A 23813-nucleotide genomic window follows, 5' to 3' on the forward strand; every position below is an offset into this window, starting at 1 on the left:
CAAGAACGTGCGAGAGCATGCAGGGATGGTGCGAGATGGTGCAAAAGGGTGGAGGAAGGTTTCAGAGGATGCGGGGGGATGCCGAAGGCTACCAAAGTTAGAAGACAAAAAGAAAAGATAGAACTTACATGTGTACGAGCTTTGGTTAGCTTAGGGAGTGAACAAAACAAGAAATTACCGTAGAGTTGAGTGCGGGAGATGCTAGCTAGCAGGTAAATGTGGGAATAAACTCACTCGAATGACGCAAAAGGGTGCAAGAGATGCAGTGAGGGACGACAAAATGTAAGAGGTGGCAGCGGCAGGGCGTAAGCTGTCACAGTAGGGCGTGGTAAGCAGCGCAATGCAAGGAAGAGTCTCTGAGTAGTACTACTATTGATATTAAAAGAAAAACATAAAAGGACTTACGAGGGCGACGACAGCTGGTGAGGGAACATTATTAGCTAGAACATAACACTCGCGGCGGGAAAGAGGTAACGGTGTGGCCCACCGTGTGGGTGGCACTTATGTGAGAAAAGTCTTAGAGACGGACGGATCTCGAAGTCGGAACTTCAAGCTCAAGCTTCGAGTTCGGGGTCCTATGAGGTAAATGACTTGGCAAAAATTATAACGTACGTGTCAAGTTGCTGTCGGCCGAATTCGTGGTCAAACTGCGGCACATCTTGGATCGGTACATGATGCATGCATATGGATGAGACCAATCACCATATGTATATAAGACCTATAGCTAGTATATATACATGTGCATGACATATACATGCAATCTTGATGATGCATACTTCTGCACTTCTGTTAATCACTGTACAAGCTTCGCACATTTCGTGTACAAGCTTTACATTTCGCCCATATCTGCTATGGCTTGCATACATGCTACGATCTCATGCATACCTCCACACTTCTGTTAGTTACTTTACAAGCTTCGTACCCTTCCGGTACAAGTTTTACATCTTACACGTGTCTGTTACTACTTGCATATGTGCTACAATCTCATACAACCATCTACCAGGGTTTGTAAGCCATAAAAGGCAGTAACCAGCCATACACGCGAACTGTTCTTTTGTTGATGAAGCTTACTGCAGTACTCCGATTGCTTTTGTTGCATGTCGCGTCGTAATTTAACGTTTTAAAGTCGCCTAAAAATGCACATCATTAATGCATCGATAACTACAACTTGATGTCTTCGAAGGGCTTCGGATTCCAGTACGACTTCCACAGTGGCTTCCACTGTTCTGGCACCAGGCAATTGAATGGGCCAACGGGTTTCCATCATCTCATAGATGTGGTCGTCAGCGGGCCAGGTGGGGCACTACAACAAAACAAACCTTTCTATGTTATGCAACATTGCTCAAATGATACTGGAATCTTACCCTCGAAGTACATGGACTCATATGATGAACTGCCTTGTGTAAGGACGCTGGGCAAGCCCGGCCACTAGTACTCATCTTCGACTTGACTGTTGGATAGCTTGTAAAACATCAACTCAGGTGGCCGGATGACAAGCGGCATGTCTGGATGGCTGAGAGGCCTCCCCGGCCCATCCCGTAACCGAAATGCAAGGTTAGTTATAATACACCAGCAAACCGTTACCACCGAGATATCTCACAGTTATAGTTAGGATAAGGAACTTCCTGGGTTTCACGCGATAAGGCCTGACAGGGCATATGACCTCATTCGCTATCGCCTAACGTACCAAGTGAGAGAGTATTAAAGGAGGATTCACAGTCTTGAGAATAATCATTTTTTACTATGGGTGAGATACAGCGGAGAGTCGCTATCATTGGCGCCGGGTAAGTATCGCTTTTTGATTTGATTCTACATGAACTGAACATTTGGACCGCGCGCAGTGTTGCCGGGTTGACCCAAGCTATTGCTCTCAAAACCAAACTCAAATTTCACGATTTCACAGTGGGTGCATCCATGCAATGAGTGGTATGCTCGCTGAGTATTTTGATAGATATTTGAGAAAGGGTCTGAAGTCGGTGGAGTGTGGCGGGTACGTTTTTGTCATGTACCAAACATTCTCTTGACATTCTTTCCACAGGCCAATACATATCCTGTACATATTATCAACGACTGAAACTGTAACACATCGCTCACCCTGAAGATTTTTTTAGGGATGCTCGTCGGATATTGACATCCATTGGTACAGCTTATCCACAGACCTTTACCCATACTGGAACAAGTCTCATGGCCTTCAACCGGAGATTCAAGCCTACTGGATTGAGCTCTCAAAGAAACATAATCTGTATCCGCACATCAAATTCAACACGAGGGTGCTATCTGCGGAGTGGGATGATGCCAAACAACAGTACACCGTCATCGCGGAAGATATCTTTTCAGGCAAGAAGACGACGAGTGTGGCCCATGTTGTAATATCCGCCCTTGGTATTTTGGAGGTCCCAAATCTGCCATACGAGATCCCTGGAGTTCGGAAGTTTCAGGGGACTTCATTTCACTCTGCACAGTGGCCAGGCTCGATGAATTTGCAGAATAAGCGTGTTGCGGTGATTGGAAATGCCTCTTCCGGGTGAGTTATACAACTTCTGCGCATTCATTATGTGGTGGTTTAGACATATGACAAGAGCACAATTCGTACCATCCATATCTGCAGATCCATCTGTTGAAGTAGTGAACTTCATCCGCACCCCGACCTGGCTCCTCACTCGAGTAAGAGCCTTCATACTACGTTCAATGACTCGACAACTAAATAAAACATCCAAGCCACATGTTCCGTACTCGGACGCTGCGAAATGGATTTTTGCTAACATCCTCTGGTGATGCGACTGCATCGAGCTTGGATCATGTTCTGGGTCGGGCCTCCTGCATCACAGAATTTTAGCTTGTTGACATTTCTTACAGTTCGTTGCTCCCCTTCACTTACCCATGGGTGATAAAGCTCTCCAGAAACAACGTGACGTGAGTCGGGGTTGCGAGACTGGGTGTTTGATCTAACGCTTCCACTTAGGCGATGGCGAAGTACATTCTTGATAACACACCAGATAAATATCATTCTCATATGATACCTGATCACCGTACGTGTTTGATCAGGGAATCTTGTTTGTGCTCACATGTTCCACAGCTCCAGGCTGCAAGCGGACTGGTTCGTCGGCAGTAGTCAAACTTGCACAATATTCCCTTTCTTATTTCATTCCATGCAGTCGCGGACAGTGGTTTCCTGGAAAGTCTCTATCGTTCTAACGTGACACTGAACTTTGACGGAATCGCCGAGATAGTGGAGAATGGCATCATCACGAAAACTGGTGTGTGGGCCGTCAATGATATGATCACTTTCCTCACATCAGTTTAGGTGAAATGTTGCCATTTGATGTCATTGTATACGCGACCGGATTCATTGGCGTGAGTTGCTATACATGATCCAACATTCCATTGCATACCAACTGCAGAAACAGGAGCGGTACCCGATGCACGTTCGTGGCTGGAATGGAGCCACTGTCCAAGGCTATTATGATGCGCATGGTGGCCCTACCGCATACATCGGGACTGCGATTCCAGACACACCAAACTTTTACTTGATCAATGGTGAGTTCAGAGAGGGCATACTGTCATCAACTGTCGCCTGAGGTAATAATCACAGGACCAAATACTGGAACGCGAATATCGGCGTTGTTCATTACAGAAGTGCAAGTAGGTACACCTTGATTTTTGGATCTTTTTACTAAGTTTGTCGGAAGGTTGCATACATCCTTCAACTCATAGAGCCGGTCCTTACCGGATCTGCCTCATCTTTCACTATCAAAGCCACTCCCACAGATACATATAACGCCAAGCTGCAAGAACAGCTCTCTCACTCGGTCCACGTACACTGTCAATCTTGGGCGCGTACGAACGGTACAGACAAAGTATTTTATCCGTTTCCTTGGCCTGCGACGGTTTGGTGGTGGTTACTTCGTAGACCGAATTGGGATCATTATATAGCAGTCGGCGCCGAGAAATGGGTATGGGCAAGGCGAATCAAGGCTGTTAAGAAGTTTTTGAAATGCAGCGCAGTCTTGACGCTATTGTGGTCATACATCAGCCTGCGCAGCGGATATGACACGACATGGTGGTGAGTCCATCATTGTTCTCTATGCTTATCGATTAAATGATCTCTATCTTTAGGCAAGCGATTACCGTGACTTGTGGCTACTTGAGTAAATTCGCCCTCCGTCTTTGAGGTGCCATAGGTTTACGAGACACATCATGATTATGTGAAGTACTGGACGGTTTGTCTCCTGATCTTACAATGAACGTCACCTGTGTGTGGAATTTGCACTTCAATAAAAAGTCGGTGGAGAGCAGTGATACGAGCGCGCATTCCGTATCAACCATTTTCAACCCACATATTACTAGCGAGTGGATCGACCGATTTCACAACACGGATATGGGAATTGGACTCTGGCAAACTCGTTCAAAATCGCTTGCCAGCGGACGCGGTTCAATTCTCGCAAGACTCGAGGAAGCTCGCAGTCAAGTCAGGTGCAAACGGTCATTGGTTTTGAAGTGTGGGATGTCCGAGCCCAGAAATTGGATCTCATCATAGCTAAATGTACTAGCTGGGCAATATCACGTGTGCCCATGTCGAGGACAAGACCATCGTCGCGGCTGCCGCTTTTAACTTCGAGGATGACGTCGAGTTGGGCTATGGTCACCACAAACTCCGGTCTAGAGCCAAGACGATCTATGAGTTTGATGCATCGACGTTAGAGACTGTCGGAGCTCCCTTCGAAGGGTAAACCGACAACATCTCTGGTCTAACACTTTCATTCGATTGTGCTCATCTCGCTAGCGCTTCTTGGGACAACATCATCAAGCTATGTGCTTTCGAGTCTCATCAGCTCCTCCCCTCATTCGACCCCCTCACCCAATTCACACCAACTAGCTTTAACGAAGTGGGAAGACACCGAAATTTACATATGGGACATTCCACCCGACATCCTCCCAATTGTCTTGCCTGCACAAGAAGTACAGTCTAATGTATACACCCACGTGCATATAGTTATCTGTTCGTGCTAACATTCTCTTTCAGACAAGTGCAGCTAAGAATCCTCGCCTCGCTGATTTACTCAATGTATGTGGCCAACTATTCACCCACACCGCTCTATTCAATGCCATTATAACAGTCCGACACAGCACGTTGGGACTTGTCTGCTTCCCATAACCTTGTCCTTCGAACCCATTCAACGGCTGTCAAGGACTGACGCTCCAGAAAGCCGTGCTTGGCCTCTGCACGGATTCGTTGGGTTTACGACGAGGAGAAAACAATGCGGCATAAATAATTCAGTCACAAGTTATACATTCAAGGTTGGAGATGTTTCTCTATCCTAAAATCTTCATTGCTCGAGCAGCAGCAAAATTTGTTCAGAAACAAGCATCTCCGCAACGAACTACTTACATGTTGGTGCCATTAATCACACGGCACCAATGAGAAAGCAGAAACATGACTCACGGTAGCTCATTTCTCACACATATATACGTAGTAAGGCTACCACGCCGGTGAGTCAACAAATTCTGTATGGAACTACTCATACTCACCTCATCAAAATCCGGGTCCAGTACTGGTATGCATTCATAGCCATGACAGCAATCTGCCTTTGAGTTGCAAAGGCCGCCCTTTGAATGGCATTTAGTGTCAGTGTCAGCACTGACAGTCATAGACACTGTCAAAGCAGCAACAACGGCGAGGACAACTCGGAAGGAGAGATGCATTATTTATGAGATGTGATATGGAGTCTCGGAAATAAATTGGTAGGAAGACGGGGTGCGTTTATATCCTTAACACTATTCTGCGCAGAACTACTAATATAACAGATAACATTTGCCATGCCAGCAAATTGCTGACGGAAGTTTGTGGAGTAAGCACGTCGCCTAGCGCAACAAACTACTTAAATGTTGTACGGCAATCAACCACACTGCACCAATGGGGAAGCAGAAACACGAGTCACTGTATATAAGTAGTCTATCCGATCTCACACGCATTGAGATGGTCCTACCACGCCGGTGAGTCCATCAAATCACTCATACTTACATATGGGTCGGCTTCGTTTGGCATGCATGCATTGCCAGGGCAGCAGTCCTTATTTGTGGTGCAAAGGCCGCCAGCGTATTGGCATTCACTGTCAGGCTTCAGCACAGACAGCCATAGGCACTGCCAAAGCAGCAGCAACGGCGAGGACGACTCGGAAGGAGAGACGCATTATTTGTGAGATGTGATATGGAATCTCAGAAATAAATCTGAATGTAGGAATATGGCTTGCTTTTAAGTATATCCTGAATATTATTCCGTGCAGACCCGGCGGCCCTACTCATCCTGAAATCCACCCTTCAAACCATTTACAACGCCAGCAGATTGCCAGCAGGCTTCAAATTTGACTCAGCTATTTCTGGTATTGTATTGCAAGGCAGAGGAACAGGACTCGGATATAGGTGGGGCCTAATCCCTGTTATCCGAAAATTCAGGATTGATGTCCGGACAGGTGGCCCAGGAATCCGGAAATGAAAAATCTGTTTGTGCGGGTGGATCAGGCTTATCTGAGTCAAGGCCGCTCAAAAATGACCGTTAGCACTGCTTAGAGGCACATGGTCGATGTAGAAATTTGGTACTATGTATGTAGATACATGTATCAATCCTTGTTTAACATATGTAATTACGACCCTCGCGTTTTGTCAGATGGAAGCATAGCCCTTGATTTACTGCTCGTGCGTGTCTCAACACACAAGGTCATTGGCAAGGTGAGGTGCACATTGCATGTACAGGCCAAGTCAGTCCCCACTAGTATCACCACCGCTTACAAGATTTGATATACGACAAAGAATCTTGTCCAGATGCTATGTGTCTCAACAGTCAATTGTTGCAATTTCTGCAAGGTGTGCTCTTTACACAGCAAACTTATGTGTCATACAGGAATGTAATTCATAGAAATGCGTGTCGTGCATGTGCACTGGCCGCAACGCTTTGCTCGCTGATGGGGGGCAAACCCGAAGCTTCGAGGAATTGGCACGACTTTCTCCTCTCTTCACGCATTTTCTCTTGTTCTGCCCTGCCGGAAATGAACGATGTACTTGAGTAGTCGTCAACATTGATATGATTACTGGGGGGATATCTTGATACGAGACCGGCGAGTGTAACGCAGCGTTACAGTCGCGATGAAACACCTAACATGACCGGAAGCACAAGATCATAGCTCTCAGCGCTGACCCATTCGATATCGAAGCGCAGTGGCGGATCGTGAGGCATGAGATGCTGCGATATCAAAGCTGCTATCGGCATGTGTGTTAAGGTCCAGTGTAGGCGAACCTGGAATGTGTAGATATTAGCAACTACAGTATGGACACGGAAAGGAGCGTTTACAACAAACTTACTCCGACGGAGTCCTCAGATGCGCCCTAAGCCATTCGACATTTCCCTACTGAAAGTTGACAGTCAGGCGGTAAAACGAAGTGGGGATGCAAGCGCGGTGAACTCCGACATGTTCAAGTTAACATAAGTAGCAAAGATGTAGCAGGATGCACCTGCCAAAGAATCGGCTCATAGGACTTGACTGTCGATGAGAGCAGGCGCGCACGCGCGGCTCGGCCCTCGGGTATCAGAGGACCTCTGGGTGTAGGAGAGAACGCATGCAGAGCTCGAACTGGGGCTGGGTAGGTTTGGGCGCTCGAACACGTAAATGTATAATTGAGCGCTAGAACGTGAGAAGCAGAGAGCTGAGATGCTGTACAGGAAAGAGGTTCTGATTTAAGAGGCGGTAGATACGGCCATGTGCCCATCATTTTCAGGTTGCAGCTATTATCTTGGTAAGATGATAAGCCCTATCTGAATCCTCAGCCCAGATTTGAACTGACAATTAGCTTGAGCAGGGAAGTGCAGCAGCGCTCGAACAAGGTGGCCATCTTCAGAAACTTTGATGAAGCCAACGACACGCAAGGAGAGCTCATCGACAGTCCTTCGAAGTGGCATACTCTGAAGACATTGACCATGGCCTCCAGCTCGACGCAGCCCGGCGCAACATTAAACGAATTGATTCTGACACCAATCATGACCTTTCGTCATGAACCTTTCAATCCCTACTACGTTTCATCCATGTGCTACTTTCCAGATGGCAAGCAAATGATCAGCGGATTAGGGGATAAGACCGCTCGACGATGGGACCTGCGGGCTGGTAAGGAGATCGAGGAGGCGCGAGAAGTTTGTGAGCAGAAAGTAAGTGCGGTGGAGGTATCAAGGGATGGTCAATGGGTTGTGATTGCTGGTGGAGATTTCAACTGCGGGGAGCTCATGTCAAGACCGGGATCGTTAGAACATTTGAAGACCCTTCGAGAGGGCAGATCGACTGCATTGATATCTCTGCAGACAACACCCTATTGGCGTGCAGGTCGACCGATTCCACAGTGCGGATATGGAGCTTGGACACTGGCAAACTCTCAGCTGGCCCATTCAGCAATGATAACGGGACCGGGATGGGCACGGTTCGATTCTCGCGAGACTCGAAGAAGCTTGCATTCAAGTCACTTGTGGCAAGCTGGCTTGAGGTGTGGGATATTGAAACACAGAAAGTGGATGTTAGAGTGGGGAAAGAAACTCATAAGGGCGTCGTGTCCCATGTGCCGATGTTCTGGACAACCAAAGACAAAACAATTGTGGCCGTATTGGACCTCAATTGTAATATTGAGGACTGGGCCACGGAACACAAGACCATCTATGAGTTACACGCATTAACGCTAAAGACTGTCGGAGCTCCCTTCGAAGGGCACACCATCAATATTGATGGTTTAGCACTTTCATTCGATTGTGCTCTCCTCGCTAGTGCTTCCTGCCTCGACAACACCATCAAGCTATGGGCCTTCGAGTCCCGCCAGCTCCTCGCCTCATTCAATGTTCGGGGTCCCTCCTTCCTCACCCTCTCACCCCAGCTGGCTTACTCAACCCTTGGCTCGGACATCCACATATGCGACATTCCACCCAAGATCATTGCCACTATCTGGCCCAACGTATGCATCCACGCCCATATATATATTCGTTCATCCACTTATAATCATATTATCTTACAGACCAACGAACCTAAAAATTCCAATATCCTTAATGTATGTGATCCCTACATTCATTTACGCATCCATTAATGTCATTTTTGCAGTCTAACGCAATACATCGTGCTGTGCCTCGTAAACCATGTCACATCTTTTGCTCCTCGGCCGCAAGGACTTTCCCCTACTACACAACGACACGATTTCTTTCGCTATCTCCGCACAGTCCTTCCTTCTCGCACGAACACACGTTGCAATGGTCAGCACCGTGATCCCCTGGATGTACGTCTCGTTTATCTGTTTACTTCAGAGTTGACTTGACGATTCCTTGCAGTTCCCTGCTACATCTCCACTGCCTCGCAACTACTCGTTCACGGCGCAGGAAACAACTCATTTGCGTATGAATGCCCGCGAAAACGTGAGTGTCAACTGCCATAATCATATCTTCGACTTACATTTTTCAGTCTCGACACACCACCGAACCATCATCCGCTGCTACTTCTACGACCTTCATGGCCCGCCTACATGACCTATGGACGGGTCATGCATTGCCGCCTATTGTTGATGTTCTCGCGCAGGGCAAAGAGGTAAGTTTGGTGGAATTGTTTTCAATATATTCGATAATTTATCTATCCATTCACAGCGCAATGTTGCAGCGGGTGCTCCTCCCAAAAATAAAGACTGGATACCTGATGAAGACCATGTTCCTTCACGTCCTGCTTCACCGAATCCTAATTCACAACAACCGCCTGCAGCGCAAATCAACGCTGGAGAGCATGGGAGCGACCGGTTATGCGGCTGCTTCTAAATTGGCTGGTATATCATCTAGTATTGTACTCTTCGTTTTCATCGTTCATGCTATAACGTCAACATTAACTTATCATATGCATAGCCACTAGTATACCCCTCGAATTACTTCTTATCTTCGTATCAATATGTAAGCTAATCATAAACCTCACGCGTCGAGACCTGCGCGTCATTAAGTCGAATGAAAGTCGGTCAAGTACGAGTGAATCGGCATCGGGGACTGAAGGTGCTGAATCCGACTATCCATAACATTCCTTTCCGACGGCCCAATCGAGATCGACGACAGGCGTCCACTCGTTGCCGCCCGGAACGAAGACCGCTCGTGCTTAACGCAGACATTCATCCACACATGCACACTCTAAATCGCAGCTCACTCACCGCTGCAGACATGGACATCTCCCGGTCCAGTCCCGAGTCAGCTTGTCGCCAAGACCAGTTTCCTAACGAGCCTCGCGCAAAGTCGTCTGATTTCATTCTTTCTCGTAGCTTGACTTTTGCGTTTAACGTGCGGAGGATCGACAAGGTGTAGAGCTTGCCTGTTTGAAGCAGGAATACGAAAACTAGACGGTTGGCGTTTTTCTGGGTATCGTCAGATTTGTTGGTGTGAGCAACTTGGAGTTGCACCCACGTTATGCGAGAAGAACAGTCCTGCGCAAACGGCAATGCAGAGGGATGGCCAGACTGCAGATTCTGTGGCGACAGCGCAGAACCGTAGGAGTGCTCTGTCGAGATGGTGCACGCCGGTCTTGTTTTTCCATAAGAAATAAGCGACTGTTGGATCACATCAATCAAGTAAGATCTTGGTGAAGTTGAAAGCCTGAAAAAGACTCACGGATAACAGAAAGAATGACATCGATTACTTCAAGAAAATAACATCAGTAGTCTTGCACATAGAATCACTCATCGTGACCTACCGAGCACCGCCGTTGTCCAATACGAAAATGCAATGACGCTCAGCTAGAAATGCAGTTGGGCACACATGCAGAATAAAGCAAGCCTTCACGTACTATGACATCGCTAGGCTTTGGATTGACGACGCTCAGACGTGAAAAAGCCACCGCCTGAACATGCCAGATTAACGTCAGATTCAAACAGCAAAAAAGTAAACCACACACGATCAAGATATTCGCGCCGTACGTGGTTATCGTGAACGCGAACAAGACGGCTATCCACCAGCTTCCTTTCGTAACCTAGCAAAACCAAACCTTTGAGAGTTTGCGCTAGAGCTGGTACTTGGAATGCATACCCGCCAGCAGCGTCGGAGGAGGAAGAGCTTGTTCGTTCCACTGATGAAACCGTTCAGGAAAAGTGCGAACCATGCTCGCGGAATCATCAACTAATCCCAAGAAGTCAGACCAGAGATCAGCATGATGATACATCGACGTACCAGCGTCTTACGGTCTACATTAGCCTTCCAAGCTATGTATCCTTCGAACGCCGTCTGTGCACTTTCCCAAACACCGGAGACTAAGCACAACACTCGCGTTACACCAAGCCAACCACTCACACAGAAAGCAGAGTAACAAACGCTACGAAAAGATTACGACCCCAGGAATCTTCATAACACACCTCGTAGTACTGCCCAGCTTCTATGACGATGATACCCTGGAAGAAAAACTGTATAAACACGCCGACAAGTATTGCACCAGGTGGCTCCTCGAGAGCGTGTGTGGTCCGATCGGTCACAATGTCGACGGTAGGTTGGCTCGCGTTCAACATGGCAATCGATGCGTGAGATGACGAACTGTACAACTGACTCGTGGCATGGGCGGTTAGAATTAGAATCAAGACTGAGATGTATTCATAATATGGCTGACATTTCGTGATGTGCATAGCGTAAAATTATCACAATTCTAGTGGTCATAAGATAATAATATGCGCAAGACGTACTAGTGTAGAAACATAAGGTATGAAGGAAGGGGAGTCACGAGGATGGTGGTGGTGCTAGTGGCTCGAGGTCTCTCCTATGACGGAGGTCCTCCCAGATCGTGGGGTGTTCTTGCGTACAATGCATAAAGAGGTCTTCAAACTTTGGGTTCACTAACACATCCGGTTGTTCGGGTATCATATCGTTGTCATAGCGATCACTGGGAGAGACAAATCAGGATTGAGGACACGCAGAACGAGGGTTGACTTACAGGCATCTGCCACAGAAATATCCATCGACTACTTCAGCATCTGGCTCGTAGATCATGTAGACACATGCTTCAACGGATCGCAAATTATCCCCACTCGGTGGGCCAGGCGTCTGTTCTTGAGCGGGCGACGGCGTGATGGAGCTTGGTGAAGTTGGGTTGGAACCAACTGCAGTATCTGAAGGCGTGAATGGAATCGAAACCTCGTCGCTTGCGGTGCCCACTTGACCCGTTGAGGCCCCATCCATCTTTTCTTGAAGTGGTGCAGGAAGCGAGGGTGAGACTGGTGAGGTTGGATTTAAACCAATTACAGTGTCTGGAGAGGATGGTCTGGGCTCAGGATCGACGATCGTATCTTCAGGCGAGTGAGTGGGCTCTGTGGTCCTTTGTCTCTTGATCGACTCGATATCCTGCACTACTGAACCATCCATGGCAGAATTTGTGCGTTTTAGACCGCTAGGCTGATCAGCCAGGCTACCTCCAGCTTGCTCCGTCACCCTTTCGTCTTCCCCGGTCATATCTACAAATAGAATAGGACGTGATGTCACAGTGTGCAACTTGGGGTGTAAATTGAAAGGCACGAGTGGCGCCGATGCAGTTCCATTTCGATAGACAGTTTGCGACGTAAGCGTATGCGGATGGGTAAAATGCGGTTGCTGAGGGCGATTGGGATTAACCGGGGCTGAAGTAGAAGGCATGTGTGCAAATTCTGTGGGCGACCTGGCTCTAAACATTGGAGGTGCTGGTGCCGGTGGTGAGTGCTGCCATCTCTGCGACGTAGGAAGGGGTTGCTGAGGTGGATAAGGCTGATACGAGGATTACTTCAAAGTCTAAAAGCAGTGGGAATAGGCGTACATTTTGAACACCATCAGAAACCCTCCTTTGAGCGTGTGCTTGATGGGCATGTTGCAGCTGATGAGGTGGCAGGGTGTGCTGAACCTGCGGTCGCATTTGTCGTGAGGGTTGTGCTTGTTGCTGAAATTGTTGCTGCGGTAAACGAGAAGGGTGGAGTCGGGGAGCACCTTCGGCAGATACGCGTCGCTGATGAACCTAACGATACTGTTATTCGTACTTTGTGAGATTAAATAGAAAGTACCAACATCGCTAGGGGTAGGGACTCTGGGCTGGGCGATTTGAGGGACGGAATCTGTAGTGCGCAATCAGAAATGCTAGAGTACAGAGAATAGGAAATGTCCGACTTGAGCGAAATAATACACCTGAAGAAGACTCGCCACTTTGTGTAGCCATAGCGCATTTGTCCTTGAGCATTTGCATGTCTCTGCAAATGCGACTAGCATATACCCTCATACGGTCGAGTTCTTGGACGAGATGTTCGTGTGAGGTGCCTTTATTGACACTGAGAAGGATGTCTTGGTTTTTCCGAGCGAGAGCAAGACGATCGCTCTCAAGAGTACGTATCCTCTCTTGCATCATTGAGAATTGTTGTATCTGAGTGCTCGGATTAGCCGATCGGTGTGCGATGCGCTCTTCGAGTATCTGAATGGCTACTGCGAGTCGGCAGTTGTCTTGATAGAGTTTTCCGTTGTCCTCTTGGAGTGATCGGACGAGTTGCGTGGATTGTTTTAGCTTGTCCATTATGTTTGGGTGGTAACCCAGCTCTTCGAGACAGCCATTAGTGGTGGATGAAAGAATTTCGACGATCTTGGAGTGCAGCCTGCCATCTTGGTTTGGATTGCTGTTGAGTGCGTTAGAAGCAAATAGGAGGAGAGCTAACAAAGGCTTGCCTAACGTCGGGATAAGCCCCGACAAGTGCTTCAGGAGATGACATCCAGCTGCAGCCGATATAATCGCTTGTGTGATAGAGGAAAAGAGAATTGAGGGGGAAATTTCTTCCGAGTTACTTCTCAATTTGTAGGCCCGGAGATTTTCAGTCGAAATTGACTTAGGTCAGGGTTTAACGTTTTGTTTGATCCGTGGATTCCTCTCTAGCGTTATTAGCTTACGATGATCCGGTGAGCTTGTCACGAACGCGAATAGAATGCAAGTGCAGCAAGTGGCAAGTAGTCCAGCCCTTTTGTACATTAGCAGGTTCTTTGTACAGTCGTCGGAGTCATACTTTGGAAAGCAGCGAGGCTGCAACGCGTTTGATCACAGACTACTTCTATCATCGGACACGACGGTCCGAATATACCATGCGGTCGTCTGCAGGCGAATCCTTTTATTTTACTACCAGGTGTTGCACAGTACGAAAGAAAAAATTGATTCCAAAAAGTACTCCCTATGACTCGGAGTGATCGCAACGATGAACATGCACAGATACCAGGTAGCCACCCTACAACAAAGTATCACTTGTTGGCGTACAATTTGAATATGATGGACCTTTACAACCACCACCGTTCGCGGCTGATAATTCGAAGCTGGCTGAATTCTGTCATACGCATATCACCAGTTCAAGAATCGCATCAAACAGCAGAGAAGGGAAGCAGAAGGCATGGTGGTGGTGCGACGCCTGCGCATTCTGCAATTCCATTCCATCCTTACCAAAACCAGGGCAGCGGTTACTTGGTTCGTAACGACCTTGCACTGAAATATGATTGTCGTGATCTGGATTGACGAGAGAGCGAGCAACTTCGCGTCAGTTTACGATCCTTCCTGAGCTTGCCATATGCTGCGCGGAACACGAGCTTCTCGCCTGCCTTGGGTTCTCCAGTCGTGCTGATAAATGAGCCTCGTCGATGGATCCACTTGACAAAAATTCTGATCATTCAGTAGCAGCGCGAGACGTGGAATCACGATGTGTCCACCTTCTGAAAATAATTGATTTGGTGCAACAAGGTGATTGCAGAAGACGCGCTGCGTGACAAAATCAGGTTAATGACATCTAGAAGTCTCCAATTACTGCACATACATTCTGGAGTCTTATCGTCTGATCCACGACGATCCATGTCGAAAGAATGCTGTACTTGTTGTCCATGCAAGGAGCTTCGAGAGAGTAAAAATGTGGCATTTTAATACTGCTACAACAATTTCAAAGCCATGACAGTAATGGCGAGCAGTGAGCAATAAAAGTTCATGATTAAAACTCGAAGCTTGAACACATCATGATAGTTTGAGCAAGAGAAGAAGATGGTATCATGATCGTAACCTGGCACCCGGGCCTGTCAAATTTCAAACTCATCGCTTCTCGTCAACCTTGTCGGTTGCCAACTGGCATACATCAACTTTTTCCTACGTAGGCCACGGCATGAGCGTGGAGGTTGCTGAAGATCACATTCTGATATCAAACGTTGATGATACGATACAATACGTACGTATCCGGGAATTTTCAAATACCCATGACCAACGACCTATTCGGAAAATTGGAATAAGTGCTGAGCATCGACCGACGACGACCCGATTAAAAGATCATGGCGCCATCAGCAAGACACCGGATGCGAGTCGGCGAATGCCCTTCTGGTCTAATTCGAATCAAGTCTAGGGCTTACTCGATATCAGCGCCCAAAACCCGCTGGACATGGAGTCTGAGACTAGCAAATCACAGCTCTAAGCCTATTTAATCGACAATGACAAACCCGAATTTGAAGTGTCTGGGTGTAACACAGTAAGCAACTGCCCACGATCGTGAAAAAAACAACCCAAAGATGACAATAGCGTGTATGCTTACCTGCCTTCTACATGTTTTGACACTCGGAGATGTCACAGAATCAGGCAACGCGAGTACTGTCACGATGCAGGGTCAGTACGTAAATGTTGGATTTCTCACCGCAGCTCACGCGGTGAGTGATGTGGTCACATATATAGATCGGAGTCACAGCGTCACCTATTATTGATCACACTGCATCAAACTTATAAGCAAGACATTATCAGATGCGCGTAGTCCGGCGTTCGCTCCCACTCGTGCCCCACCAACGCCTGTGCTGAATTCAGCTCCATTCAAATGGCCTTAACAGAATCGTTTTATCCGAACATCTCTTCCCCATTATTAGCAGAGTCTGACACAGCTCTCCTAGACGTTCTCACCAGCCCACGATGGCAAGGCGTACAAAAATTCTCTAGAAGGGATGCTGCTTTAGACCCATTATTGCTTGCAGTAGCAGCGTCTGCAGGCACCCACACCACCCGAAATCATTATCATCATGATTTCTTTCCCGGTGCACAAGCCGATGCCGTAGCTCGAGGCAAGCGGGCTTCAGAGAATACAAACAAGCCTCAGGAGCGCAAGCGTATGTCATATGTGAGCAAGCAAGGCCCTCGAAGACTGCGCTTGCAGCCCACCATTTCTCTGCAACCAGCTATAGCCTCTCAGGTCATTTCGTTGGCTGGACCATCACCCATATCCTCTATAGAAGTTAAATGCATGGCTCGTACCCGTATACCCACGCCATATGGTCCAGTCTTCTTACACCTTTACCACAATAATCGTGACAACAAGGAGCACCTTGCCATTGTCGTAGACTCAGCACAATACTCGGACGATAGTTCTGTTCTAGCACCGCCAATCCGCAGCAGTTCTTTAGACGCTGTTTGGAATGATGACGAAACAGACATGGACCGCATCATACGCGGGGCATACGTAGGAAAACTATCTGCTACATCCCAACACCCCTCTCGTCCTTCATTGCATCAACCATCCCCCACAGCCTCCATCCCGTCTCCCCTTGTTCGTATTCATTCCGAGTGTTTCACTGGTGAAACAGTGGGCAGCATGCGCTGTGACTGTGGCGAACAGCTTGACGAAGCTATTCGTCTCATTTCCGAACCGATATCTCTTCCGAGCAACGCATCACCTAATTCAAGGACGATTCCCGGCCGGGGTGCTGTAATTTATTTGAAGCAGGAAGGTCGTGGAATCGGCCTTCTGTCCAAAATACGCGCCTATAATTTGCAGGATTTGGGCCATGACACGGTCACAGCCAATTTGATGCTCGGGCATCAGGCCGATGAACGTGGGTACGAAATCGCGGTCGCCATTTTGCGTGACCTTGGGCTTGGTTCAGAGCTTGGCGAGGGTGTTCGGCTATTGACAAATAACCCTGACAAAGTTCAAGCTCTTGAGAAAGAGGGCCTGAGGGTAGTAGAGCGGGTGCAGATGGTGCCTAGAAGCTGGAGACATCGCTCTCACTCACAAGCGGACGCGGGAGAGGCTGACCTGGGTAAAACTGCAGGTGTGACCATGATCGGCGGAGAGGCAGTCAGAGGGGAGGACTTGGACAAGTACCTCCGCACCAAGATTCTCCGCATGGGGCATATGTTGCCGCTTTATTTGGCAGGCGGGCAAGCCGAGTCATGACGCAACTCCATGTCGCTCCTTCGCACAGATAATATGAAGATAATATGCAGGGGGTTTGACTTTAACATGACTATTCTTATCATCTATTTACCCTGTGTATTTCTTGGTCGTCCTTAGATAGAGTGTACTCATTAATTTTACCGGTAGATTTACAGTCAGAATTCGAGGAAGTGTCTCATAATAGTTGCTTATGTGATCTATTATCACATCAAATTGAGGCGTTGGCGAAATTGCGGCCATCGTGCACACATCATCACTTTCTCTATTACTGTCCTTCTAAACACTATACGGTGTTGTCATGTTTGACCCTCTTAGCTCTACTAGTTCCATTTTTGCTAATGGAAACACCGACACGTCACCACCATGGCCAACGACTCCCCACGAGCGGAATTCTCCAATACCCCATTTACGTCGCGCTTCCCCGTCTTTACCATCACCAGTGAGTGTCCAAAAAACAGAGACAGATGGGTTGTACGGTAGAGAACCCAAAATTTATGGCCAGCCTGAACCTGGCCTTGTCTCTCCGCAGACGACAGTAGGCTCAAACGGTACAAAATATGAGAAGATGGAACCATATCTACGTGTGCGGATAACTGGAATGGACAGGAATAGGCGGGATATACTCTTCAAGCTTGATGCCCAGGTAAGCTAGCTGCACTTTATCATCCATATGGTAATCAGACTTGCGCTCGCAGACAACACTGTCTAATTTTACAGGAACCACATACCGCAATGTGTCCCGCTCATACCTCGAGTTTCAGCAGTTCTACGAAGCGCTGATCAACAATTGTCCTCATACTATTATACCTGCACTACCTCTTGCCCAAACATCGGCGCCTACAGATGAGGAAGATGATCGTCTTGTGCGCATAATGCTGCAGAGGTGGTTGACGCGGATATGCGAGGATCCAATTGTGATCCATGACGAGGAACTGCGCTCGTTTATCGAGAGTGATTTCGGTTATCAGCCGACGCCACGGCCTCGGCGTAAAACGGGCTCAGGGTTTGGCCTAATACGCCGAGGCGTACCTGACGAAGATGAGGTACTGCAACGTGCACGATTTGAATTGACGAAGCTTGAAACGCAATTTTTCGATGCTGCTAAAGCCATCGACAAACTTGCGATCACACGTAAATGTGAGTGGCTTGAAGGTGATTATCAGGCTTGCCATTTGTTGACCTGAGTTGTAGCTCTGGCTACTGCGCATGCGGAGATGGGCAATAAACTCATTAATGTTGCTACTACGGAGTCACATCCTCCTCTTGGACATGCGCTGCAGAAGCTCGGAAGAGCATGGCATACTCTCACGGATCTGGATCAAGCGCAGGCGATTAGTGAATGTGTCGTCATCGGGGACACCCTTGGGTATCAAGGTCTAAACGCTCGTTCTGCAAAGGAAGCATTGTTACAACGAGCCGGTGTACTGGAAGAGTATCAGGCTGCGGTAAAGTCGACGATATCTAAGCGGAGGAATATAGAGCGGTTGAAGGGGAGTTCTAACATTAGGCCTGAGCGGGTGGATGAAGCTCTGGAGGACATAGAGGAGGTAAGTGCAATCTGCTTAATATTTTCTCCGTGTGAGAGCGCTTATCTCTATAATAGGCCAATAAATATGAGCAAGTGCTTGCTCAACGAGCTAACAACATATCCCAAAATCTTCATCGTGCAATGGATACACACAAGCGTACTGTTGCGGACGATATCACCGCTGCTTTGATCGAGCACGCTCGTTCGTCGCTCATGTACGAGAGGCAGTTACTCCGAGAATTGGAGGCGCTTCGCACAGATGTTAATAACGCCAACCAGAAGGTAGCACTTCCAAACCCGAATGGCATCCCCAAGCCATCTGTTATCTTACCTCTGGAAGACGATATACCACCCACGCGTATTAGGGCTACGCCTCCTGTCGCGAAGCCCCCAAACCGGATGCCGCCAGCCGCTCCTTCACCCACTCAATCCTCATTCAGACATAACCCACTTCCTCCTCAATCACCTGGTGCGGGACCCTCGACACCTCAACGGAACTCCTTCGCACACTCGCCTGCACCCCCGCAACCACGGGAAACTGGCCCGCCTCTGGGTGGCCGCTTTGTGGACGGGACCCAGTCGATGTATGTTAACGCCTCATCACCATCACCGTTGGGCCCTCCGGTAGCTGCTTCCGCCTTTTCGCCATTGCCCCAAGGCCCCCTTGGGGGAGCCATTCATTCTCCTGTTCCATCCTCTGCCACCCATCCTCTTGCGGGTTTCGCACAATCCCCATTGGCCACTAACGCTCATGTTCGCTCTGCAAGCGCGCAACAGGCAGTGGACCCTCTGGGAATGTTCGCCCCAACGAACATGTCACAATCAATGCGGGTACACCCATCACGCCCACGCTTGGATGCGCGGGTTGCAGCGACCAAGCTTGCTAATATGTTCTAGCCATTATGACAGAGGACGGACCATGCTTTCACACATTTGTCGATTAGTACTGCTCAATGGATTGCTATTTGTTTGTCAAACTGGAATGCTGATCTTCAAATTCGAGAGCACAGATACTCGATCGGATCAATTTGTTGATTTCAGTAGTAGAATACATGTACACTTCCATTGATTCTGCCATAGTCGTATACTCTCGTCGATTTATCTACAGCAGGGACTTGAGCACCTCGACGACCTTGTCGCCGACCTCGACAGTTGTTGCTTTCCCTTGCAAATCAGCTGTTCTGATGCCATATCCACCAGCACTCGGCTCATCCAACACCTTGCGAACGGCAGTCTCAACAGCCTGGGCCTCTTTCTCGAGACCAAGGGAGTACCGCAGGAGCATGGCTGCGCTGAGAATGGTGCCGATTGGATTAGCAATGCCCATGCCAGCGATGTCGGGGGCAGAGCCGTGAATAGGCTCGTATATGCCTGAAGTAGGCTTGAAAGAGGGGTCTGAAACCAGTGCAGGTGCACCAGCAAGGGATGCCGATGGCAGCAATCCCAGAGATCCAGGGATAACACTCGTCTCATCTGACAAGCTGAAATCAAATTGATGAATATCGTCACTAGTTAACCAACTGAATGAGACTTACATGTCACCGAACATGTTCTCAGTCAAGATTACACCGTTCAACTTTTTGGGGTTAGCCACGATGATCATCGCAGCGGAGTCAACGAGATAGTGGTCAACAGTCAACTGGGGGTATTCCTTTGCAAGTGTCTCGGTGACAACCCTTCTCCACAACCTCGAACTTGCAAGCACGTTTGCCTTGTCGATAGAGTGGATGGGGAGGGGTGGGTTGGCAGCAAGAGCAATTTGTGCTGCAACCCTAGTAATTCTTTCGACTTCGGCAACGCTGTATACCATGGTGTCATATGCGGAGTCGCCATCGCCTTGTTCCTGACGAGGACCGAAGTATAGACCACCGATCAGCTCACGGATGACGATCATGTCGACACCCCTGGCGATCTCGGGCTTCAGAGGGGTGTATGAAAGCAAGGCGTCGGACGCAAAGTTCGCTGGGCGAACATTTGCATATAAACCCAGAGCTTTGCGGATGCCAAGAAGACCTTGCTCAGGGCGGACTTTTGCCTCGGGGCCCCACTTGGGGCCACCCACAGAGCCTGGATTCTAGTCAGTTTGATGGTCGTAAAGTTGAACAGGATTTTTTTACCCAGAAGAATGGCATCTGCCTGCTGGCACGCTGCCAGGGTGGATGCGGGCAGGGATTCGCCATACTTGTCAATGGCACATCCACCAAAGTCATGAGATTCGAGGACGAGCTTGACCGATGTAGATGTCTCGCTGACGAGCTCTAGCACTCGCGTTGCTTGTGCGATAACATCTGGTCCTGTAACACCGTTTAAGCTTCACATCTTGCCTGATTAGATCAAAGGAATTGACATACCAATGCCATCCCCTGGCAGAACGACGATGCGGTACCTGCACATAGAAGTCAGTGCCAGTGAGTATAGGTGAGGATCGAGGGACTGACGACTTGGGAGCCATTTGCAAGACGGAAAAGCGGAAGATGGTCGATATTAATTGCGTTCAGAAACATGTTGTTATAACCTGCCTGAAGAGTCAGCTGTCCGCAGATAATATTATTTACCATCGGCCGATAATCGATCGCCTGACCTTTTGAAGATCATGAATATCTTTCCCACGTTTATCCTCGTCATGTTAGCAGTAGTGCTAACTAAGAACTTCCTCAAAACTTCACATCGATGGCAGAATCAAAGCCTCGCTGTAAAAACTTGGTTTTAGATGCCGGTCCACTGCTTTCGCTTTCACCACTGAGGGGTCTGGCAGAGATCTACCTCACTGTACCTCAAGTTCTGGATGAGCTCAAGGATAAACGCGCCCGGGAACACTTTGAACGATTGGGTCTATCTGCAGGTGTCCAAGTGGATGTACGCAACCCTGATGCTGCATCCCTTTCTCATGGTCAGCGCATGTCCCTGTTTTGTTGGTTTCTTACACGCCTACTACTCTCCAGTGGTACAATTTGCGAAGAAGACCGGAGATTATGCTGTCTTATCTCATGCAGATATCTGCGTCTTGGCGTTGACCCACTCGCTTCATGTACGCGAGCAGGCATCATCTGAGAAGGACCCCAAAGAGGCAAGGTTTGATGAGTCTGGTACCACAGCTCCGATCTAACATCTAGCCAGTAGAGTGTTACCAATGAAATTGACGATAACGTCCAAAGTTCTCCAGCTTCCCATTCGGATCCATCGGAGGATATCCATAGTGAGGATGACAAAGGTGAAGAGAGGGAGCCGCTAGATATCGAAATTCTCCGAGAAGGCGGCGAAGATATAGCGGAAGACATGCACCATCCCTCAGGTGATGAGGCTCGACCATCCGATCAACCGCTATATGAGGACCCCTCCGATGAGGATGATGGCGAGGGCGAATGGGTTACACCTCAAAACGTCGCATTACACAAATCCCAAGCGCTGCAGCTATTGCCTTCTAGCAGTGATGCTAATAAGAAAGGACGGGGACGAAAGCAGGAGGACGAATTCGTACCAGCAGGTTGCATGACTGGAGATTTTGCAGTTCAGAACGTCTTGCTGCAGATGGGTCTGACATTGGTTGGGACTGAAGGCAAGCGGATACAGAAAGTGAAGAGCTGGGTTCTTCGGTGTCACGCTTGCTTTAAGTGAGTACCGGGTCCACTGATTGGTACCCTGTTCTTATACCACAACTAGGATCTGCAAAGACAACTCAAAACAGTTTTGCCCGTCTTGCGGTAACCCCACACTAATGCGAGCGTCGGTCACTGTTGCGTCCCCTGATGCATCACCCGATGCTCCTGCAATGCAAGTCCATCTGAAGAAAAACTTCCAGTATAAAGTAAGGGGAACGAAATATTCAATCCCTGCACCCAAGCCCGGGTCGGCCAAGACAGGCCCTGGAGAAGGTCTAATATTACGCGAGGACCAACTAGATTACATGCGCGCTAAAAAGCGTACAGACGGTAAACGAGACCGGGAGGAGCGGCGAATGATCAAGGGCCTGGTTGACAAGGGTGGCGAGGGTGGTGTCAGTGTTGGTGGCTGGTCAGATCCTGATTGGATGCCAGGGATATTAAGTGCTGGGACTGGAGAACAAGGGCGGTCTTCACATACTACCGGAGACATGCCGCAAATAGGGTATGGAAGGAAAAACCCCAATGAAAGGAAGAAATGGAAGTGATATAGATGCCATTGCTGAAAAGTACAGTACCCATGTAATCGGAACGGAATGTACAACTGCTCTGATTTACGAGCCCAGGCTGCGGTTCATGAACCTTCTTTTCTGGAATGCCATCCACCACTTGCTCGGCTTGCCCGTCCCATCGGCATACAGGCGTTCCACCAGACGAATTGCCAGTTCCTGGCGGACCTGTGTCAAGTATGTCCGCAGATACTCTGTGATGATATATCCATTATCCACTCAGGCAAAACAATCCAACCGAACGTACCCGCGTCTGCTCTGCTCTGAGGTGGGGCATAATGGGCGTTAAGAGGGAATCCAGCATCGCCTGGGATGGCGAAACTGTCTACTGATAATGTATTCAACATCTTCGATGCCTCAATCTGCGTTGGCACTGTACGAGCAGAACCAATCTTCGCCAAGCAATCAGAGATATAGAGAATCAGGATGATCAACAGTCGGTCCGCAGGCCCTTTGATCTCAAAGTTGCGGAAGAGCGAATTGGCGCGAAAAAGGTCAAGGGTCTCATCTATGATATCTCCTTGCTCTGGATCGGCTACATGCGCGACAGTCAGAATGATGGCGGGGCGATTGTAGATTCCAGAAGACGCACCAAGGGGCGCAGGACCACGAATTTTGGTTCTTATCGGCAAGATGGACATATTGCCAGCTTGCATTGCATCAGGGAACTCGTTGAAAGCAGAGTGGTATGCCTATAAAGTTTTGTTGTTCGTCGTTAGCATTGCTCTTCGAAACTTCTCTAGAGGACTCGCTCACAGGCATAGCGCGCAGCGGTGAGAAGTGGGGGTACACAGCCACCAAATTAAACGTTAACGGGGCATTTCCTTTTCAATCTGAATTATTTTTACACTCGCTATTGTGTGCTTGATGTTCAACGTTGTTCGACCTCCAAAACCAGCAACTTCAGAA

At 48.4% G+C, this 23813-nt stretch overlaps 9 protein-coding genes across 9 annotated transcripts; 5 read left to right on the plus strand and 4 right to left on the minus strand.

Annotated features, from left to right (window-relative positions):
• Nucleotides 1-1743: 1743 nt before the first annotated feature.
• Nucleotides 1744-4171, plus strand: HD556DRAFT_1303011 (uncharacterized protein; the record flags this gene model as incomplete). The annotated part of the gene is made up of 14 exons (XM_041299572.1): nt 1744-1784; nt 1842-1902; nt 1952-1990; nt 2112-2524; nt 2568-2664; nt 2857-2913; nt 2963-3029; nt 3077-3097; nt 3156-3257; nt 3305-3354; nt 3402-3537; nt 3593-3642; nt 3690-4063; nt 4117-4171. 14 exons carry the CDS (start codon nt 1744-1746, stop codon nt 4169-4171), a joined length of 1563 nt encoding a protein of 520 aa, XP_041167050.1.
• A 4989-nt stretch (nt 4172-9160) lies between these two features.
• HD556DRAFT_1303012 (uncharacterized protein) lies at nt 9161-9823 on the plus strand (the record flags this gene model as incomplete). The annotated part of the gene is made up of 4 exons (XM_041299573.1): nt 9161-9274; nt 9350-9433; nt 9480-9602; nt 9659-9823. 4 exons carry the CDS (start codon nt 9161-9163, stop codon nt 9821-9823), a joined length of 486 nt encoding a protein of 161 aa, XP_041167051.1.
• Nucleotides 9824-9994: 171 nt separating this feature from the next.
• HD556DRAFT_1436526 (uncharacterized protein) lies at nt 9995-11541 on the minus strand (the record flags this gene model as incomplete). Its single annotated transcript, XM_041305583.1, has 10 exons — nt 9995-10147; nt 10201-10401; nt 10451-10593; nt 10655-10681; nt 10737-10779; nt 10830-10883; nt 10938-11012; nt 11069-11158; nt 11210-11270; nt 11330-11541. The coding sequence occupies 10 exons, from the start codon at nt 11539-11541 to the stop codon at nt 9995-9997; spliced, it is 1059 nt and encodes a 352-aa protein (XP_041167052.1).
• On the minus strand, nt 11421-13972 carry HD556DRAFT_324600 (uncharacterized protein). The gene is made up of 6 exons (XM_041310277.1): nt 13703-13972; nt 13157-13653; nt 13058-13104; nt 12813-13007; nt 11961-12763; nt 11421-11909 (listed from the first exon to the last, which is right to left on the minus strand). The coding sequence occupies exons 1-6, from the start codon at nt 13744-13746 to the stop codon at nt 11747-11749; spliced, it is 1749 nt and encodes a 582-aa protein (XP_041167053.1). The 5' UTR covers nt 13747-13972; the 3' UTR covers nt 11421-11746.
• A 1512-nt stretch (nt 13973-15484) lies between these two features.
• Nucleotides 15485-17437, plus strand: HD556DRAFT_324597 (GTP cyclohydrolase II-domain-containing protein). Its single transcript, XM_041310276.1, has one exon. The coding sequence runs from the start codon at nt 15856-15858 to the stop codon at nt 17206-17208; it is 1353 nt and encodes a 450-aa protein (XP_041167054.1). The 5' UTR covers nt 15485-15855; the 3' UTR covers nt 17209-17437.
• A 1-nt stretch (nt 17438) lies between these two features.
• HD556DRAFT_324830 (Vps5 C terminal like-domain-containing protein) lies at nt 17439-19734 on the plus strand. The gene is made up of 4 exons (XM_041310278.1): nt 17439-17851; nt 17904-18345; nt 18400-18755; nt 18812-19734. Exons 1-4 carry the CDS (start codon nt 17507-17509, stop codon nt 19631-19633), a joined length of 1965 nt encoding a protein of 654 aa, XP_041167055.1. The 5' UTR covers nt 17439-17506; the 3' UTR covers nt 19634-19734.
• Nucleotide 19735: 1 nt separating this feature from the next.
• On the minus strand, nt 19736-21330 carry HD556DRAFT_324886 (3-isopropylmalate dehydrogenase). The gene is made up of 4 exons (XM_041310279.1): nt 21088-21330; nt 20854-21030; nt 20272-20803; nt 19736-20217 (listed from the first exon to the last, which is right to left on the minus strand). The coding sequence occupies exons 1-4, from the start codon at nt 21128-21130 to the stop codon at nt 19839-19841; spliced, it is 1131 nt and encodes a 376-aa protein (XP_041167056.1). The 5' UTR covers nt 21131-21330; the 3' UTR covers nt 19736-19838.
• Nucleotides 21331-21406: 76 nt separating this feature from the next.
• HD556DRAFT_1224339 (Nin one binding Zn-ribbon like-domain-containing protein) lies at nt 21407-22883 on the plus strand (the record flags this gene model as incomplete). The annotated part of the gene is made up of 4 exons (XM_041296951.1): nt 21407-21626; nt 21679-21808; nt 21892-22347; nt 22397-22883. 4 exons carry the CDS (start codon nt 21407-21409, stop codon nt 22881-22883), a joined length of 1293 nt encoding a protein of 430 aa, XP_041167057.1.
• On the minus strand, nt 22874-23774 carry HD556DRAFT_1322878 (actin-related protein 2/3 complex subunit 3). Its single transcript, XM_041301394.1, has 4 exons — nt 23661-23774; nt 23497-23596; nt 23152-23439; nt 22874-23098 (listed from the first exon to the last, which is right to left on the minus strand). The coding sequence occupies exons 1-4, from the start codon at nt 23664-23666 to the stop codon at nt 22950-22952; spliced, it is 543 nt and encodes a 180-aa protein (XP_041167058.1). The 5' UTR covers nt 23667-23774; the 3' UTR covers nt 22874-22949.
• Between the last annotated feature and the right edge of the window lie 39 nt (nt 23775-23813).

This window comes from Suillus plorans (assembly GCF_016647745.1).
Source record: "Suillus plorans strain S12 chromosome Unknown HD556scaffold_2, whole genome shotgun sequence".
Lineage (NCBI taxonomy): Eukaryota > Fungi > Basidiomycota > Agaricomycetes > Boletales > Suillaceae > Suillus > Suillus plorans.